This window comes from Drosophila novamexicana, unplaced genomic scaffold, assembly GCF_003285875.2.
Source record: "Drosophila novamexicana strain 15010-1031.04,08,12 unplaced genomic scaffold, DnovRS2.1 tig00000564-arrow-pilon, whole genome shotgun sequence".
NCBI lineage: Eukaryota > Metazoa > Arthropoda > Insecta > Diptera > Drosophilidae > Drosophila > Drosophila novamexicana.
In genome coordinates, this window is record NW_020824810.1 from 164221 (window position 1) to 179521 (window position 15301).

Genomic DNA, 15301 nt, shown 5'->3' on the forward strand with positions numbered 1-15301 from the left:
AAGTTGTGGAAAATGCTGGAAAAGTTGTGGAAAAGTGGACAAGAGCAGGATTATGCGTTACATTGTTTTAATATTACAAATTACGAATAAATTGATCAATTAAAATATATACAAAAAACCAAAAAAAAAAAAAAAACAAAAAAAAAACACAAAAAGAAAATGAAAACAAAATAAGTGAAAGCAAAGAAAACCAAATAATGAATTGTTTTTTATTAATTTTGTTAAAAATGCAAATAAAACTTAATAAATAAACAACAAAATATACATATACACATACAACAAATGAAGAACAGAAAACAAAAACAAAACAAAAAAACAATTCAATTAAAATGAAAACAAAACAAAGTTTAATAAAGAACAAGCTCAAGTTGTGAGAACAAACAACAAACATTTGTTCAAAACTTAAATGTAAAACATACAAAATACAATTTAAAAATAATAAATTAATGAAACAACAAACACACAAACGCGTAAAAGGAGCTATTATAATGATTATAAAACAAACACACACACACACACACACACACACACACACACACACACACATGTAAGGCATGGTTAACACATTTGAAACATGCAAAAGTCAAAAAATACATAACAAATTAACTAACAAAATAAACATTCATAAAAAAAACAAAAACAAAAATTGGACTAAAGTAAACATTCACCATGGGTAAAAACAAAAAAACAATAACAAAATTCGATTACAACAAGAAACATGAACAAAAGTAAACAAAAAACCAAAAACAAAACGGTTATTTATGAAGCGATTTAAACAATAAAATGAAAAATAAATACAAAAAAAAATTTAAACAAATTTGAATTAATTTATTGCAACGCCCGAACGGAAATGAACTCAAAGTGAATTTCACACTGACACGAGTTCGAGTTCAAGTTAATTGTTGCACAAAGAAACAGCAAAAAAAAACATAAAAACTTGCGTTTTGCATTTAACGTTAACTACACAGATTGAGCGTACATATATAAACGTTATATAGTATATATATATATGCATATTATTTAAATGTTTATTGCCCGATTTCGAGGCGAACACACACACACATTAGCTCATTCATAGAATTTAAGTTTAAGTACGGCGTATGCCAGAGCACGCGACTTTTTTTTGTTTTGTTTCTATTCAAAAATTATATATCAGCCCAGTTGTGCAAGTACAGGTTATTATATAGAAGCGCGTGACTTATAAATAGGCATATGTACTAACTGTCTGGTTGTGTGCTCAGCTCCAATTTGCGACGACAATTACTTAAAAAAATGTGACGAAAGCTGCGGCTTTATCAGACACACACACACACACACAGCTGTCATATACTTTACACACTAATATATATATATATGTCGTATATAGTAAAGATATATACATTATTCATCAAATTCGCACACTATATCTAACGCGCACAAGTTATTCATCATCATCATTTTAGTTTTTTTTTCTAGACTGTCGAGACACACGATTACGACTCGAGAATGCAAACAGACTGGGCGGTTAGGGGGGGGGTTGACAGTGTGTATCTGTATAAGGCTGGGCGTTTGTTTGTTAAGTTAATTGAATTAAGTAAGTCACTTATCAGACTCGTGACTAACAGCTAATTGTGTGTGCTTCGATTAACCTTACAATTGGCAATTCGTTTGAAAGTTTGTTTTTGTGTGTTTCTGTTTTCGTTTTCCAGGCACTTTTTTTTCTGTGTGTACATATGGTTTTTAATATTTTCTTTTTTTTTTTCTTTATAACTAGTTTAGATTATTGTCTTTACATGTGTGCGTGCGTGTTCGTGTGCGTTTATGTATACATATATATATATTGTCTTTATTCGTTGTTGACTTACATAGTTTAACAAGTGCGTCTAAATACATTTAAGTTAGTTGGCTTTGTTTTAGGTTTAGGCTAAAGATTACGAACAAAAAATCACTATCAAATGGAGGGTGGTTGGTGTCGTTGTCGGTATCGGTGACCGGGTGACTGGTTAATGGATTGATATGCCACTTAACTGGGCGCAATTTAAGGAAATTCACATACACACAGGCAGCATGCCACGTGTTGCAAGCTAGCTGCCTGCTACTTTACTGCCGCCTGCCTGGCAATCAGCACGGCGTCTGCAGTTTGGTGCTGCTGCGCGTAAACTTCTTCAGCAGCTTGCTGCTCCACTTGTTGGATCTCTTCTTGTTCTCCGAATACGTTGATAGATTGGAGTTGCTGGCATTGAGCGTGCTCTGTTGCTCCTGCATGTTGATCGCGCTGACCGAATGCGCATGTCTGAGCGGTTTGCCGTTTGTGCTGCCGTTGCGCGGCGAGGTACTAAAATTGAGCGTTAGCTTCTGCAGCAGTTTATCCTTGCGCTTGACTTTTAGTTCGGGCAACGGCGCCGATGTGTTGCCCGACATTGACTTGAGCTTTGTCTCGCTTAAATTCCAATCGGATAGGTCCGTCACGTCCGCATCGTTGATAAGTATACGCGGCGTTTCCGGCTGAGCAGCACTCGCTTCTGGTGCTGTGGGTCTGTGCAAAATATAAAGAGTATTTGATCATGGCTGCAGTTGCTCCAGTTGTTGTTCCGCTTACGTGTGCAGCTGCTGGCTGGCGCTGTATATGGACGCAGTGTCCACATCCTGCAGCGAACGGGCAAGCTTGTCCCAGAAATTGAACAGGCTGGAGGTGTCCGTGTAGTTGACGTGCGTGTATATGGCCAGCGTCTGGGGTATAATCATGTTGTGTTTGTACAATATGGGTATTATCTTGCGTGTGTTGTTCTCTACAAGAATTCAATTCGATTCGATTAACACATCAATATTAAGCAGTCGGGACTTTGTGGTACCTACCGATTTGCAGCTTTTGCGTAAAGTTGACCAGATACGTGTTCTCGCGACTCTTGAGAAACTCATCCGTGAGAACGACTATCAAATGATTGCAGCGCGTGGCCATAAACTGTGACAGCTCGACATGCTCGAACGGCACGCCCAGCAGCAGATCCCGATGTCTCAAGAACAGCTGCCAGTGTATTGGGTTATATTATGTATTTATAGCACAGATTTTGGAATAGTTTACCTTGAGATTATAGGGCGGAGACTCTAGATTATTCATGATGTCTGTCGCATGTTCAATGTCCGCCTCGGCGTACAGCACACAGGCATTGTATCTGGGCAGCGGCTGGCCATTCTGCAGGCACTTCTCATCGTCAATGCTGAGCAGGTTGACATCGCGGGCCAGGCTATTGTTGTTGTTACGCTCCAAGCACTTGACCGTGGGCGTGGGACTGTCGCGCGACGAGATCGCCAATTGCTCCAGCTGCTGTTGCTTGATATTGTAGCGATTTGTGTCCTTGGCTGGAATCGAAATGAAAATGGGTTTACACTCTCCTGTCTCGCTGTCTCTCATTAGGGGTGTACGTACTCAGATTCTCCTGGATATCGTCGCGCACATCCCAGCGATCGATGATGCCCAGAAACTGCTCCAGATGCCCCACCTCGGCTGTCTGTGGATTATGCTTGATCCAGCTGTTCAACACCAGGTCCATGGGCATATTGGCAAACTCATCCACATAGCCACGCTGGCCCGACAGCGAGGCAATGCCGCGCCAGTCTCGCTCGTAGCCCTCCTCGGAGCGCAGCACCTTCTTGCGATTCAGCATGCATGCCAGCTGACGGCGTGTCTCGCCGCTTAGCTCCGTTAACGGTGTACGGTTAAATCCGGCTGTGGCTATGGCGCCCGTGATGGGCTCCGGCCCCGGTATCACCATTTTCGGATAACGATAACGATCCAGCCGACTGACGTCAGTGGTCGTCGGATGGGGGGAATGGGAGCGGGAATGCGTATGCGTATGTGTGGTTGTGTGTGTGTTGTGTGTCGTATACGAATGTGTGTGCGGTTGGCATACAAATTGAGGGCGCATTCGCATTCGCACTTGGCACTTGGGCAATTGCAATAATATGCTTCAACTTTTCACTTGATATTTATCAGCCGCGCACAGGTTATCAGTTAAACAATAAAAGAGTTGCGCGTGAGTCTCTCGTTAACTTATTCTTTTTTCGGTGTTTATTGTTGTTGCTATTGTTTTTGTTGCTGACTTTTTTTTCTGTTGACTCGGAATTGAAACGTCGCCGCGCGTGCGTTTGCGGGTGGCCGTTCTGCTGCGGGGATAGAGGTGAGCTGGGGTGGGCTGTTGTGGAGATGTCTAAAACGGCCGTGCGCGAAATGTGCTGAACTGACCTCGAGCACCTCGCGACGCGTCACCGAGCACGACGTCGCTGCCGCTGCCTCCGCCGCTGCTGCTGCTGCTGCTGATGTTGTTTATCTGTCTGCTGCTGTTGTTGCTTTTTTGATTGTCGCTCTGTGCACTGTCTGCGACCCCTGTGCGCCCTGGCCAGCCCCTGTGCTCCCTGTGCGTTGACCGTCTGCGCAGAAGATTTTGTTTTTAAATATTTTCATATACACACAGACACGCACGCACACAATCACGTTGGCACACGCGACAAACGCTGGCGGGGTATGGCAGGCAGCTAAACACAAAAATAAACTGTTTTTCTTCGTTTCTTTTCATTGAGCCGTGCGCTTGCGACTTGCTTGTTGTTTTGCTGATCTGCTTCTGTTTCTGTTACTGCGGCGGCTGTGGCTGGCTGCGTTGTCGTTAGTCGAATGTTTATTTAGTTTAGTTTGGTTTTAACGTTTCGAATGCTTTTGTTTTTCTAGCGTATTGCAGTTTATTTACAGCCGTTAATTGCTAATTAATTGTGTTCGTTTCCCCATTTTCTGCGCAACAGGTTTTCTGTTAGCATTGTGTCGACTCGTTCGGAATAAGTTCGATCGAACGATTCACTGAACTAAACTAAGGCCCTGACCGTTGTTCATCTGGTTCTCTCTCTAAGTATAACATTGTGCGCTACCTTGTCACTCTGTTGCGATAATGGCTAGCTGACTGTTATTAACAGTGAGAGCATCTCCTACTAACTGATAAGAGAGTCTTAACGGAGCTCAGTGCTCAATGTTATTCTATAGCTCATCACTAATGTTAAATGATTTCTATGGGTAGGCCATTTAACATACATTTAGCGAGCGCAAACTGTTAGACGTACTCTTATATGGCTACGTGAGGAGTAAGTGAGGAGTGAAAATGTTAAGTTGTAAGAATACTGTTAGAAATCGACTAATGTGGCAACACCCAAATGTTGCGGCAAATTTAAAGTGCAATTTAAAAAATAAACGAGTTGAGAGAGTTGAATTCAAGTAAAATTAAAAAGGAACTGCTTTTGATCGATCAGCGCGTCATACTTACGCGTTTGTTCCATTGAAAAGAAATATGCCATTTCCATTTAAAAATTCCATTTATTTTCATTGTTTTCATGTTTGTTCAAGTTGTTTTCATATATTTTTTGTTTCGCACTTCAATACCATTCAGTTACAAATACTGATATACTAAACAGGTGACACAATTTGATTTGCATTTTTGTTTGTTTATTATTTAAATTAAATATTATATTTACTGCTTGTTAGTTGAGTTCAACATTTTTGTTTGATGAATAAAACGCTGAATGCGTTCAAATGTTTGATTTACCATTTTGATTTCGAGCAACAATTAACAATTAAGTTTGAATTCTTGCACACATTTAGTTATTAGATTTTCTATTTATATTTGTTAATCAGATATATGCACATACATGGCCATCATCGTATGTATGTACACTTGTATAAACTAATTTAATGCAAGTCGTCAACTTTTGGATCAAGCATCATTTCATTATTGTTTTATTACACTTAAGTATCGCTATTTACATTTTTGCCATGATCCTTGTGTGTGTGTGTGGGTGTGTACTTTGTAAATAATTGGCCGAACAAAGTTTGTGACACTTTCAAAGGCTACTCAAGCGTTCAAGAGCTTCTTTAAATATTGGAAAACAATTTCAAGCCTCAACACCGAATGCCGTTGGCTGTATTTCTGAATTGCTTGATGCATTGATGAAATGATTAGCAAGTTGTTTTGTTTGTTTGTGTTTTTGTTTTACTCTTTGTATTGTATAATAATTCAGCTTAAATGTTATTAAGTTTTGTTTTGCCTCGCTTTTATGTATTATTTTAGTTATATATTCAATTTACTTATGTTAAATGCAATTACAAAGTACTTTTGTTTTTGCGAAATTCCATTTCATTTTAACATTTCATTCAGATTTGTGTTTGCCTTGAGCTAAGGCTTAATGCAGTTTATCCTTTGTTTTCTAGCTATGTGTGTGTGTGTGTGTGGGAGTTTACAAAGATGTCTTGGCATGTGTGTGTGTGTGTGTGTGTGTGCATATTTATTACATGCTTTAGGCTTTGTTTGTGCATGTGTGCGTGTAGTTTTAGTTCGCATCCTGCCGAAAGTGAAATGGATTGCGCAATGCACCTGCCAAAAATGCAAATTTTACATATGTAACCTGCAGTTAACTAGGCTGTAAATGTGTGTGCGTGCGTGTGCGTGTCTGTGTGTGTGTGTTTGATTGTTTAATTTGTTATTCATTTTAGCATTTTGCTGCACTTGCAACGCATTTAACTTAACCTTTTTATTACATTTGGGTCGTCTTTCTAAATTGATTTAATTTAAAGCTTTTCATTGACGATTTTTATATTCTTTGCTTTTCTTTTTCTTTTATTTTTTTTTACTATGAACTGTGTATTGCAAAAAATGAATTTGTTTTATTTTAAATACAGTTGCTAGCAGTTAACGTTATTGACATCGATTTTTAGTTTTTATTTAATTTAATTAAGCAGCTCTATTAGCTGCCTTAGATATACACAATCTCTATTATAATTAATTTGTTTTGTTTTGTTTTTTTTTTTTTTTTTTATAATTCTCACTTTCGATTAGGCACAATCTTACACAAAAATTCGGGCTGTTTTCTCTGTTTCTGCTACCATTGACGATCTTTAGTTTAGCTTGGGACCGTTTCCCATTCCGCACAACGATTTAGTAATCCTTTGACTATGCTTTCTTTAACTTCTTTTATTAGTTAGGCTGGCCGCAGGACCGGAAGAAAGAGCAAAGCAAAAGTGTCGACTGCATACTGTGCCTGGAATTGAGCTTTGAGTTGCTTTTGCGGCTGAAACCGATAGAATATATATATATATATATATATACATATATATATATATTTATATGTGCTTCAAGCTAAAGTTTATTGAAATTGGCAACAGAATAGTTACACACACACACACACACACACACACAAGCACATACACCTACACGCATATAAATACAAAACTAATACATTCAATTGAAGTTGCCTCAAGTTTGCATAGCTAAGAGCCAGATCGAAATAATATATATGTATATATCTCGATAGCTAACAAAAATCGTATATGCATGGCATGTACTAAAGCACAGTTATAGTACGCATTTACACATTGACAATTGCACAAATTGAACAGTTTCTCCTTGCCGTTTGTTTAATTTTAACTTATGTTTTAGCTAAATGTAAAATTAATTTGACAACAAGCTCGTTTTGCACTTAAGTAACATTTCTTTTTTGTTTGTTTTGTTTTTTTTTTCTTTTACGTTTTTAAATTGTATTTTAATGTTTATTGTTTAAGGTCTAGTTTATTTGCTATACAACAATTATTTGCGCCCTCTAGTCCTTTCTCTTGAACTTTGGCGCACGCTAACAAAGTGAGAATAATGCTAATGCATTCCTTTTATTGTTATTATGAAAATTGTTTTGTTTTTGATTTTGTATATGTAGTTTTTCCTAGTTACCATTTACTTAAGGATACAAAAACTTTTGCTGCTTTTAACGTGTTTTTACTTACGAATACTTTTCAGTTAACAACTTTGTTTCAGATATACACAACTATTGACCAACTATTTATTTTTATTTTTCGTCTATATGCCAAACGCGCTGCGCACAAGTTCGTATCGGGCGGGAAGTGGTGATGGCAGAGAGAGAGAGGGAGAGGGTGGGGGTGGGAAGGTATTTATTCTACTTTGAAATGAAAGTTGAGTTTATCGAGTTAATAAATTGAATTAAAACTGGCAATGAAACCAATGAAGCAACTAACTAAACTAGCGAAACCTTTGTTTATCATTAGTTTTAATACTCTATATATAAAGGAAACGGGCTATATTTGTTACATTAATACTGTAGACACCAAGAAAAAGGGGCTATATTTGTTACATTATAATCTAGACACAAAGAGAACGGGGTGTATCGTTCGTAAGGCTCGTGCCCAATCAGAAAATGGGGTTTTAGTTTTTACGATAAGAGGAACCTCTGGCAATTGGAAATGTCTAGACATAAGAATGTTTGTACTAATATAAATTGAAATATTTGTTCTGTCTATAAAAAAAAAGCTGTAAAAGCTTTTTAACACTGGGCACAGGGTATCTAATAGTCGTTGACTGCAATTTAACAAATGTTTTTCTGTTTGTGGGCGTGGCTTGGATATCATACAGAGAGAGGGCTGCATACTTGTACATTAGCTAGCGCATTGGCAACAACAACGATGACTACGTCTAGTTCAAGACGTAGAAACAGATCGTAACAGATCGTAACAGATCGTAATCGATCGTAACAGATCGTAACAGATCGTAACAGATCGTAACAGATCGTAACAGATCGTAACAGATCGTAACAGATCGTAACAGATCGTAACAGATCGTAACAGATCGTAATCGACCGTAACAGATCGTAGCCGATCGTAACAGATCGTAACAGATCGTAGCCGATCGTAACAGATCGTAACAGATCGTAACAGATCATAACAGATCGTAAATTACATTTAACGTACATGACAATAAATACATTTTTACAATGCATCGAACCAACTTTATAAATAACATATTTTTCTGCCCGCACAACTGAGGCCTAAACTGGATCACTTTTTGATTTGTTTTTGTTTTAGTTTTGGTTTTCGTTTTAGTTTTTGGTTTTTGGTTTCTTCCAACTTTGACTAACAATCTGCTAAATACTCGTATTGTGTTTGCTTTGTTGCTTATTTCTGCTTCGCATATCAAACAAATAGGTTTTGTTTTTTTTTTTTTTTTAATTTCTATCAGCTTAATTAGTTAATTTTGTTCATTGTAGCGTCCTTCCACATGCTCCAATTCTTTTAATTGTAGTTAACAAAGTGTTGTTTGTTTCTTATATTGTGCGCATAACTTTTGTCGGTTGTTTAGTGTTGAACAATGCCAGTGTCAGTGTTGGTAAATAGTAACAGAACATGCATAACCCTTTGCCATTAGAAATGCTCGTCAAGCGTTTGTTATGGAATCTGCAGCAACTGTTGCTGCAGCGCCAGATGCTGTTGCTGCTGCTGCTGTTTCGCCTGGTGCAGCAGTTGTTGCTGCCGCTGCAGATTCAGCTCCGTGAGGTTCTTCATCATGAGCGTGCGCTCCAGGTTCTCGCGCATGCTGCGCTCGTTCTCCTGACGCACTGGTCGAAACAGACAAGAAATTTAACAAGTTTAATAAATATCGCATAAATAATTTATATATATTATAATGTTTATATATAGCATTTGCCTTAAGCTCTAATGGAACAAGTTTTTATTTATAATTATGTTTTTTTTTTTTTTTTGGCACACTTCACGCTTCGAATCCTTCTTCTGTTGCATTTCGTTTAAACTGCAGTTGAAGTAAATGCCTGTTGATGAATTCTTGAATATAACTTTCATCAATCCAGACTATTTACTTTAAGCACAGTTCAACATTTGTGAGCGACGCGCGTTCTGTTTCCGTTTCCGGTTCATCGCCATATGCAAAATACAACCCTGCCCCCAACGCGTCTTTCGACTTTAGTCAGCGCCATTTTTGATGTTGTTTGCGCGACGCTTTTGTGCATTTTACAACACTTTTAATTAATGGCAAACAAATTGACTCATGGCATGTGGGCGTGGCACCAACTGCTGCTGCAACAGATGCTGGTGTAAAGTGTCAAAAATTTGTTTGCCAATCAATCACATGTGCACACACTGGCAGTGGATGGCGTTGCCAGGGGTGGAAGGGGGGGGGGGCGGGGGGTGTTGAGAGGGTGGGTGAGCCAGAAAGTTGGTCTGCTCGCAGGTCTGATTGTGTTTTAGCTGTTCGCTTGGCCCACAACTTGTTTGGTTTTACTTTGTTCCGTTTTTTGGTAGCAATGGCTTTTTTTTTCTTTTTTTGTTTTCCCAATGATTTAACTTGATATTGCAACACAGTTGCTGCAACTGTGGCATGTTGTTTGGCTGCCGCATCTACATGCGTTGCAGCTGCAAACACACACTCGTTTAACCCTGGCCTGCACCAAATGTGCGCTACAAAAATTTAATTAAAAAATACTTGCCCCAAATGGCTGACTCTCACACACACACACACACACGCACACAGCGACCCACAAAAACGGCGACCAAATATTCAAGTAATTTACGAACGCTTTTATTTAATTGCAAAATTAGTTACTCGTTTATTATAGCAAAAAAAAAAAAAGGATAGGAATAAGCCTTAAGTAAACGACTTTCAAGATACCCTGTAATATGTGCATTTTTAAAGCATGAATATGAAGGCGAACTTATTAAACAAAATATAATAAAATATATAATAAATAAAAAATAATAATAATAATAATCAAATGGTGTTGCAGATGCTTTCTTCTGCCTGTTACATACACATGCACAAATACATTAGACCCTTTTTATTCCTTTTCTGGGTATGAAGATAAAATAAAATGCATTCCTTCAATTAATATTCAACTGTAATATAACAATGTTTAATTTATAGCAAATTAACAACACTGTTTTCAACACTGTTTTTCTAACAAAATTAAAAAAAAAAGAAGAAAATTACAGGGTATACGTTTATTATAATGAAGCAATTCAGGCGGAGTCAAAAGCTTTATATGAATTTAAAAGCTTAACAAATCAAAACTTTACAACTGCGGCTAACAACTCCTTCAGGGCAACCGCTTTTAGAGGGTATTAAAATAACAAATTAAATTTAATATATGCACAAGGCACAGGAATGCGGCAAAAAACTGTCGCTGGGCAGGAGGCAAGAGGCAAGCGCACAAAAAACTCAAACAAGAGTCTGGAGCGGATCACGTGGTCTGTGCTTGTAATCGTTCTGTCCCCAGCCGCTTTGAGGCGTAGGCGCAATGTGTTAATGACGACAGGGGGGTGGAGGGGGGTTGACGTGGAGTGTAGGTGCAGCGGGTGAGAGGCACACACAGGTGACGCTGCGGCTGCGGCTGGCTGCCATTATTCACTTGGCAAGTGCCGCCCGCACACAGTTACTGAGCACAATGGGGCACAGTGTGTGTGTGTGTGTGTGCGTGTGTGTGTGCGTGTGTGTGTGCGTGTGTGCGTGTGTGGCTATTTGAGACCAATTAGCATAGAACTTTCCCACTGGTAAACAAGTTAAATTGTTAACAGCCATTATGGGCGCTCATAAATGCCGCCGTGTAACTTTCAGCCTCACTTTGTCGCTGGCTTTGTGTGCCGTGTGACCAGCTGTGTGTATAAGTGTGTTGTGTGTGACCAGGTGTGCTTCTTTGTGTCTTTCATGTTGTTTAATTATAAATGCGGCGTTGAAAGCAACAGCCCAGCTCGTGCCCCCGCCTACCCCCTTCCCGCACCCAACACGCCCGGGCAGCTGCCTCCTGATGTGCAGTCATGACGGATGAAGACCGACGACTATGTAACTACAATGTAACTAATTAGTTTCCGGCCTCCGAGTGGCTGAAGTTGCTTCACTTACAGCGTGCAAGTGGTGTGTGTGTGTGTGTGTTGTTGTTGTTGTTTTGTTGCTCTTTAATTGAAATTATTGATGCAATTTTAAGGTTTCGCTCCCTCAAATATGGGCGCTGACTTTTTGAAAGGCTTAGGCAAAGGCTATCAAAATCAGGTTTTCACAAAATGAATATAAACCTCATAAAAGAAAAACTAATTACGCTGAGTGTCGTACCTTGAGGAACTTAGGAGCATGGCGAATAGCAAATATATTTTATATAGTAAAAAACTAATAAAAAATCAATTAGCAAAGTAACTTGATAAGAGAATTAGCAAATTATGGTGAAATCAGAAAACTACAGTACTTACTCGCACAAGAAATTAAATTGTAACAATTCAAATATTTGTACATAAATATTATATAAAATTTCTTATAAAGTGGGGCTAGAAAAAATCCTAAAAAAAAAAATCCGAATTACTCTTAAATAGAGGCGTTCGATTTAGCGAGCGTCCACTGTATTTGGCATTAATTACACATATTTTTCTCAGACTCTACTTTAAGCAGATTTTCGTTTCATATTAAATTAATAATTGGGACCCATTTTAAATCGGCTTTTAGCTCGATTAATGGAATTTTCTCTGCACTTGAAATCACATTTCAAAAAATGTTATTAATAATTTTTTGTTGTTGCTTATCATGTTCGATATTAATTTCGTTTTTCGATTATTTATGCTTGTTTAAATTTCCATCATGCATTTTCCGCACGCTTTTCCCCGCGCTGATGAGTTGAACTTTTGCGTTCACTGACTTTGACATTTAACGGTATTAAATGAAAAGTCGGCTCGGCTTATATTTCAGTTGAATGTGCGTTAAAGCACTGATACGCATAATTATAATTATAATTACAATTATTTTAATACGTGTAAATGACACCCAAACAAACGTTTTAACAATTTTAAACTGTGTTAATGCTTTTTTTTTATTTGAATGATAGTTTAATTGTTAATAATTCATTTTATTAATTAGTGTTTTGTTTGTCGTTTTTTATTTATTTATCACGGAGATGTGCGTGGTGAGAGATCGAACCACCCATCCTAACCTCAACTTAACCTAACCTCAATTAATTCAATCTAACCTCAAAAATTTCAATCAAACCTCAATTATTCCAACCTAACCTCAACTATTCCAACCTAACCTCAACTAATTTAACATAACCTCAATTAAGTTAATCAAACCCCAAATAATCCAACATAACCACAACATATCTAACTAAGCTAACCTAACCTCAATTTATCTAATCAAACCTCAACTAAGTTAGCCTCACCTCAACTATTCTGACCTAACCTCAAATTATGGAACATAACCTCACTTATCATTTAATATAGTATATATTCTTGATAAGCATAACAACTGGAGTCCAGTAAGGGTATTCACACATATAGTTGTGCTTTCTTTTCTTTATTATTTCTGCAGCTATCTCTGATGACATTTTCATTATTTGATGCCTATTATTTGGGTATAAAAATGAGAGTAAAGACATATCTTTGACATTTCCATCAGACGCATTCTATGTGCCTGTCAATTTGCTGTTGATGCGTTTTGTGGGCGTGTCTAAAGGAGATTGTTATTGTTGTTGCTGCTGGTTTTTGCTGTTTGGCGTGCGGTCGCGTGGGCATTTGCTCACGCCGCGCGGCGTTCACAGGACAGGACACTGTGACAAGGACGTGAAGCCAGCCGAGCGGGCAATGTCACCAGGACGAGGCACGTTGCCAACAGTAAACAATTGTTGCTCCTTCTTATTGTTTTTGTTGTTGCTGCAACACTCACTCACACGCACATGAAAAAGTAACCTAGTTTCATGTCGTAAACGCAAAATTACGCGTGTGTGTGTGTGTGTGTGTGTGTGTGTGTGTGATGTTGTTGTGTGTGCGTGTGTGTAAATAAGCGTGCATGTCTGTGGGCGCACATATAAAAAGGATGCCACAGCCGTTGCCACGTTGCCCGTAACGATGCACACACGCACACACACACATAAACAACACACACAACTATTAAGTGAAAGTATAAAAAGTGAGCATGATAACAAAAAGGTCCTTGCAGACGCAGGCCCAACTGTCCCTCAGTCAGTCAGTCAGTCAGTCAGTCAGTGAGTGCTCACAGCCCATTGTCATTGTCTGTGCTTGGCTAAACAACACACACACACGCACACACACACTCTCTCTCACACACAGACACACAGACAGTGCTGATTAGTTTGGTTTGGCTTTGGCTTTGGGCTGCTGCTGCTTGTTGCTGCTGCAGTCACAGCCACAGTCATTAAAGTCGAGGTAAGCATCATTTTTTATGGCCAACGCATGTGTGTGTTGTGTGTGTGCGTGTGTGTGTGCTGCTGTTGGTGTTTGCAAGTCAGTTAGTCAGGCAGTCGCTTAGTCATTGAGTCGGTTATGTAATGCTCGAGATTTGCTGAGCTTTTGCCAGCTCAATTTTCGTAAGTCAGCATCTGGCAGCTGCTCATTGGGGAATACGTAACGGTATTTGTATGGCTTTATGGGGCATATGGCCAACTGACCCACCCACCCCCCACCCACCCTTCTTTCACCCACCCAATCTGTCTGATAACTATCCTGCATGTGTTTGCATATGTAATACCAAAATCAAATGGCATCGAAGAATGGAAACCAATTGCATTCGGATTTGTTCGCAATTTTAGAGAGTGCATGAACTGTAGTTGAATTAAATGATCTAATAGGATTTATATATATTAAATGGGATACTATGTCCAACATCATTTGTGCAAAGAAATTTCGAATAGAAATTTTCTGAAAAGACTAAAAATTTCAATATATCGGTTATTTTTTACCGACTTTTAATTGATGTACGATTTTTCAACTCTTCTAGATATCGATTATCGATTGTCATTCTTTCGTATCTTTCGGATATCGAAATCGGATTTCAACGCATTTTTGCTTCAAATTTTCGACATCATTTTTGAACATTTCATTCGCTCGGTAAAATTTCTTCAGCTTCTACCACAAGGTAAGCTTAAATCATGATTTTGCTAACGCTAAATATTAAAAAGAAAACATTTTCAAATATTTATAAGTGACTTGCAGTTTTGTTTGGCAAACATTTTTTACAAAATCTGCAATCAATTTAACTGAATTTCACACAAAAGTTACTTTTTATCACACATTGCTGCCAGCAAAGTTCACGTTGACCACATAACATATATATGGCTTACATATTTGGTCAAAAACTTTGCCTTATTTTAAAATCATGCCATGAGCAAGAATTTTTGTATGGTTAAGTAACAAAAAACCCCCCCCCAAAAAAAAAAAACAAATTGAGTGAAAATTATTATTGACATTTGTTATTGGCTTGGCAAAAAGTCGAAAATATTTTGTGCCAGAGAAACAATTGATAAATTGACCTGTTGTTTTTTTAATATTATTTATTTATTTATTTGTTTTTTTGGTTATATTTTGATAAAGAGACTAGAGCTGAACGAATGTCGTGTTTTCATGCGTGACACGAACGGGAGCAACTCATCGCAAATTCATTGATATTTTGATTAATTGAGTAATTTTTCGTTTTAAATTAACTTGAATGTGCTTTCTGCTTTT

General features: G+C 38.1%; 2 protein-coding genes across 2 annotated transcripts in view; both read right to left on the bottom strand.

Moving 5' to 3' along the window:
* Window positions 1–807: 807 nt before the first annotated feature.
* Window positions 808–4798, bottom strand: LOC115762105 (myeloid differentiation primary response protein MyD88). The gene is made up of 5 exons (XM_030704207.1): window positions 3407–4798; window positions 3062–3339; window positions 2836–3004; window positions 2579–2768; window positions 808–2515 (listed from the first exon to the last, which is right to left on the bottom strand). Exons 1-5 carry the CDS (start codon window positions 3909–3911, stop codon window positions 2101–2103), a joined length of 1557 nt encoding a protein of 518 aa, XP_030560067.1. The 5' UTR covers window positions 3912–4798; the 3' UTR covers window positions 808–2100.
* A 3983-nt stretch (window positions 4799–8781) lies between these two features.
* Window positions 8782–15301, bottom strand: part of LOC115762197 — a 65577-nt gene continuing 59057 nt past the window's right edge. Inside the window, exon 8 of the mRNA XM_030704321.1 lies at window positions 8782–9411. Coding sequence (XP_030560181.1) covers window positions 9242–9411 — 170 coding nt within the window. The 3' untranslated portion in view covers window positions 8782–9241. The remainder of the gene's footprint in view (window positions 9412–15301) is intronic.

Coding starts and splice junctions, on each gene's coding strand:
- LOC115762105 (XM_030704207.1), bottom strand. CDS start 3,911: ATGCGAATGCGCCCTCAATTTGTATGCCAACCGCACACACATTCGTAT. Junction 3,005..3,061: donor CTCCGCCCTATAATCTCAAG/GTAAACTATTCC, acceptor ATACACTGGCAG/CTGTTCTTGAGACATCGGGA. Junction 2,769..2,835: donor TACGCAAAAGCTGCAAATCG/GTAGGTACCACA, acceptor GAATTCTTGTAG/AGAACAACACACGCAAGATA.